Source organism: Vespa mandarinia, chromosome 19, assembly GCF_050613455.1.
Source record: "Vespa mandarinia isolate Hongniang chromosome 19, ASM5061345v1, whole genome shotgun sequence".
In the NCBI taxonomy this organism is placed as follows: Eukaryota; Metazoa; Arthropoda; class Insecta; order Hymenoptera; family Vespidae; genus Vespa; species Vespa mandarinia.
Genome location: NC_140828.1, coordinates 2,177,501 through 2,182,500, shown reverse-complemented (window position 1 = coordinate 2,182,500; position 5,000 = coordinate 2,177,501). Strand labels below are relative to the sequence as shown.

The 5,000-nt window shown below is 30.4% G+C and overlaps 1 protein-coding gene across 16 annotated transcripts in view; it reads left to right on the top strand.

The window, feature by feature from the left end:
* Positions 1–3,611, top strand: part of LOC118448005 (lachesin) — a 71,597-nt gene extending 67,986 nt beyond the window's left edge. For all 16 annotated transcript variants that reach the window (XM_085662680.1, XM_085662679.1, XM_085662677.1 and 13 more), the window contains 4 exons: positions 566–703; positions 1,096–1,215; positions 1,973–2,143; positions 2,433–3,611. In XM_085662680.1, coding sequence (XP_085518806.1) covers positions 566–703; positions 1,096–1,215; positions 1,973–2,143; positions 2,433–2,770 — 767 coding nt within the window. In that variant the 3' untranslated portion in view covers positions 2,771–3,611. The remainder of the gene's footprint in view (positions 1–565; positions 704–1,095; positions 1,216–1,972; positions 2,144–2,432) is intronic.
* The last annotated feature ends 1,389 nt before the right edge of the window (positions 3,612–5,000 follow it).

The window sequence follows — 5,000 nt, the reverse complement described above, 5'->3', positions numbered from 1 at the left end:
CCTCTTCTTCTTTCTCCTCCTCCTCCTTCTTCTCCTCTTCCTCCTCCTCCTCCTTCTCATCCTCGTCGTCGTCGTCGTCTTCGTCGTCTTTCTCGTCCTCATCCTCGTCCTCACCCTCATCCTCATCCTCATCCTCATCCTCATCCTCCTCAACGTCCTCTCATCGTTGTTGGTGGTGAATCACAAGGAAACTCTTGCACGGTTTAGCGGTTAACGCTTTCCCTCTTCTTGATGTTACCGTCGTCGTCCTATCAACATTTTCTCTCCTCCCTTTCCTCTTCGAACTACTTAACAATGGAAAGCATTAAGGTGACTTAATAGTCACGTGCTCTCTTTCCCCTCTTTTTCTTTTCGAATTTAAACGGAACGCCTTAGATAAACGGGTAGAAAATCATCCTCTGTTCTTTCAAACTATTAGATCTTTTTTTTCTTTTTTTTTTTTTTTTTTTTCTTCTTTTTTTTTTCCTTTCCTTCTCTCTTTCTTTTCAATCGTTCATTCTATTTCCTATCTTTTTTCTTTTTTTTTTCTTTTTTTTTCCCCCTTTTTTCTTGCTTTTTTTTCCAGTAACAACTCTAACCGAATTTCATGGGGAGGAATTAAAGTTAACGAAAATCTCGAGGACCGAAATGGGCGTTTATTTATGTATTGCTAGCAATGGAGTACCACCGGCAGTTAGCAAAAGAATTTCTATAAACGTTCATTGTAAGTAATTAAACGTAGATAATATGTAGATGTATATTCATGTATGTATGTACGTACGTACGAAACCGATGATTATCAAAGTGATCTGAGTCATTTGTGATTATTGAAAAAAAAAAAAAAAAAAAAGAAAAAAAAAAAAAACATATTTTGTTAAGGATTATTATCTTAAAATTGTTTACATTATATAATATAATTATTTGTACGATTTATGCTCGTATAATTGTAGAAAAATAATTGAATAAATTTATTCTAATGAAAATGTCAAAATATGCATGACCACATTGGACCATTCATCATAATCATTCGTTCATATTTTATATTACAAATTATCTTAATAGTTTTTAACGTTTCAATTGATAATTACTTAAATATTTTATGATACTCCTTTTCAGTCACTCCTGCTATTCATGTACCTAATCAACTAGTTGGAGCTCCTTTAGGTACTGATGTTGTTTTGGAATGCTACGTCGAAGCATCTCCTATGTCGATTAATTATTGGATGAAGGAAAAAGGTATGATCATGTTTGAAATTATTTGTTTTTTTCTTTTTCCTTTTTTTTTTTTTTATTTTTGTATTTTATTTAAAAACATTTGAAAATTATCCGAAGGATGATATATAAGTAATATAAAAAAGTTATAGAAGGTGTATATATCGTTAAGAATATCACGTAGTTTTATAATTGTTTCAATTTTATTTAGGATATGTCAAAAATTATTATACGACTGAGGAAGATACGTAAAGCGGATTAAAATTTCTTAATCTTGTAGTATTATCTGTGATAAAAATATTCGATTTTTTAAATATTTAAAGGAAAAAAGAAAAAAAAAAAGAAAAGAAAAAGCCACTTAATTTAAAAAGTCATTGGAAAGAAATAATCGACGTTTAAAATTCATCTAGAAAAGTTTTCGATCGTCACGTTCTATGTAAGTCACGTAAAGGAAAAAAAAAACAAAAAAAAATCGTAAAATACGATATAGAAGAAAAAAGGAAATAAGGAGATATGTCTCGAAGATATTTTCTTTCTTTCTTTCTTTCTTTCTTTCTTTCTTTCTTTCTTTCTTTCTTTCTTTCTTTCTTTCTTTCTTTCTTTTTCTTTCCTTTCCTTTCCTTTTCTTTCTTTGTCGTTTTCTTTCGATTTATTTTCTTTTTCGATAAACCTATCTCGATGTAGATAAAGATGATACGACAAATTTTATGAATTTTGATATCTCGAATAAACGATTTGTAAACAAATCTTGTATCCCCTTTCTCTCCTTTTGTCCAAAAAGGAACGATGATAATATCCAGTACGCAACACGTAGTCGACATGATCGAGAAGTCTACATTTGAAGTACGTATGATCCTGACGATAAAGAATCTACAGAAACACGACGTGGGAACGTATCACTGTGCAGCGAAGAATTCTCTTGGCGAAGTTGACAGCACAATTCGTTTGTACGGTAAGTGAAAAAGCTTAGCATCGAAAAGAAGATGAGAAGAAGGAAGAGAATAATGGAGCAATGTATCGAGAACGATATGTCTCTTTTCTTTTCTTTTCTTTTCTTTTGCCTTTCCTATCCTTTCCTTTTTCTTTTCCCGTTTCCTTTTTCTATCCCTTTTTTTACTTTTTCCTCCCATTCTTTTTATTTTCCATGGACAATAATGTTTCAGAAGATGTATCGTACCAAATGTCTCTTGGTGCGTCTGTATTTTTTTGTGTTTTCCTTTTTCTTGTCGATTCTATTACAGAAATACCTGGACCAGCTAAAACGGAACTGGCTACTTGGGCTTCCTTCTACGATGAGGATAATAACAAGATCCCTTATGGTCAAGCGGAGATGGATAAGACGGAAAACAATTCCGTTTATATGGAAAATTCTCTTCTTCACGGTTCAAACCATGCACGCCTTCCGCCAACATTGGCAACGGCTTTACCTACCTCCGTCAAAATTGGCAAAAATCGACCGACTGTTAACATCTCTTCTTATGCCAACGATCTTACCATAAGACATAATGCTTTATTATTATTATTATTATTATTATCATCATTATCATTATCATTATTTTCGAACACTATGCCTTGGTGATCACAGTGACGACGATAATGATGATCGAGAGACTCGAACTAAATCAAGCTGATCATTTATAATTTTCCCGTTTTATTCGAAATTGATCGAGTGAATATTATTGATATTATGTCCGACATTATTATTCATTATTGAAGAGAAAGAGAGAGACAGAGAGAGAGAGAGAGAGATTACTTTAATAGTTTAGACGTTGATAAAATTTCTTGATCATCATCGTCTTACTTGATACATCAACTGTACTATCGATTTTCATCATGGATATAAGGCGCTTCATATTTGTATAAATTGAATTAATTAAGGAAAGAGAAAAAGAGAGAGAGAGAGAGAGAGAGAGAGAGAGAAAGAGCTGATGAACATTTTAAATATCCATATAAAATTCCATCGCGTATGTGTATGTATGTAAAACGCGTCGCCTTTTATCGTATATCAAAATCGCGTTTTCATCGAGTTCTATATCGACATTTACGAATGATCAGAAGGTTAAATAATCGCATAGTCCTTTAAATTTGTTTAAATTATATAGATATAGCATGTAGTATCGTTAGTTTTTAATCAGATCTGGGCATTAAAAAAATTTATTATTATTTCTTAATTTCATTTTTAATAATATTAAACGAATTACGCGTGTGTGTGTGTGTGTGTGTGTGTATGTGTGTGTGTGTGAGTGTTGTGTATGTGTCACATTTGTTTCATTAGAAATGATTTAGTTCGATTGAAATATTATCTTGATATAATTAATTTAAATATATGATATGAGATCAAAAATCTTTGATTGATTTTAAGAATCGATATATACTCTTTACCGAGATTTTTTTATAAACTGTTCAAATTGTAAAACTAAAAGCTCAATTACAAATCTAAAAAAAAGTCTTGAAAAAAAAAGAGTAATTGATTTTTTAAATCATTCAAAAACTTTCGATCCATCCTACGTATGTATAAATGTTAAGTATATAAATGGTTTCTTTTTTTTGTTTGTTTGTTTCTTTTTTCTCTTTCTTTTTACTTTTTTTTTAATAAATTGTTTGTCACGATCATAAAAATGGATTTCGTTATTTGAGATATTACTTGAACTGCTTCTTCTTTTTTCTTTTTTTTCTTGTTTTTTTTTTTTTTTTCGTTTGAAAACAACAAATGTGCCCAGATCTGACTTCGACGAGAGATGATATTATTTTCTGCGAGAAGATTGTGGATAGCTTCTCTGGAAGAGTAATCAAAGACTGAAGAAGAAGAATAAGAAAAAGAAGAAGAAAAAGAAAACGAAGAAGAAGATCTATTAATTGTCACTCGCAAACACTTTCACCGGTTGACGATACTTTAGCATTTATAAAACAAAAAACTTATATAATATTATAAAACAAAAAAAAAAGAAAGAAAGAAAGAAAGAAAGAAATTTTTACACGGTACACCGATCCTCTTGATTTACGCGATGTGTTTCTTCTTCATGCGGTTATTTTTTACGCGAATATAAAATGAAATCTGCCAATATGGAAAAAAAATATTACAGATAGAAAAGTCATGGTATAAGTTATAAAAATATTTATTCTTCATATAGTTTCATATCAGGAAGAAAAAGGAGGCGGGGAGGGGGGGAGGAGAAAAAAAAAAAGAAAAATTATAAAGTATTCTGCAAAATGTAAAAGAAATTTTATTCGTTGTTTCGTTATCGCGGTATCAGAGCTTTAAATCAATCAACGTTTTCTCTTTTAATTATTTCAAGGTCGAAGCATTCATTAAAAAAAAAAAATCTCATACTTCAGTCATATTGAGTCGACGATAGATTGAAAATTATATAAAAAAGAAAAAAAAAAAAAAAAAAATTATAGAAAAATATACGTATGTAATTTCTAATCGCGTGAAATTAGATCGCGTTTAAAGGTACCGCTGTATAAAATAATTAAAATAAAATATAAAATTGATATAAATTAATTAAAATTTTGATAATCTACATTTAGAAAGAAAATCACGTAAAATCAAGAGACAGAGGTGTAATTTTAAAGTAGAAACAAAATGCTTAAGAGAGAGAGAACGTCAATAGATAGAAGAAACATGATTTATAAATCGACATATTCTTTTTTTTTTTCTTTTGTTCGTTCTATTTTAGAGAGTAACAACATAGTTGATTTGTAAGGTAAAAGAAAAAAGAATTGTATGAAAAAGAGGAGTAAAAAAGGAAAAACAAAGTATCATCATCGTCACCGGCGAAGGAAGAAAAGGGAAGAGGGTGGCTGTG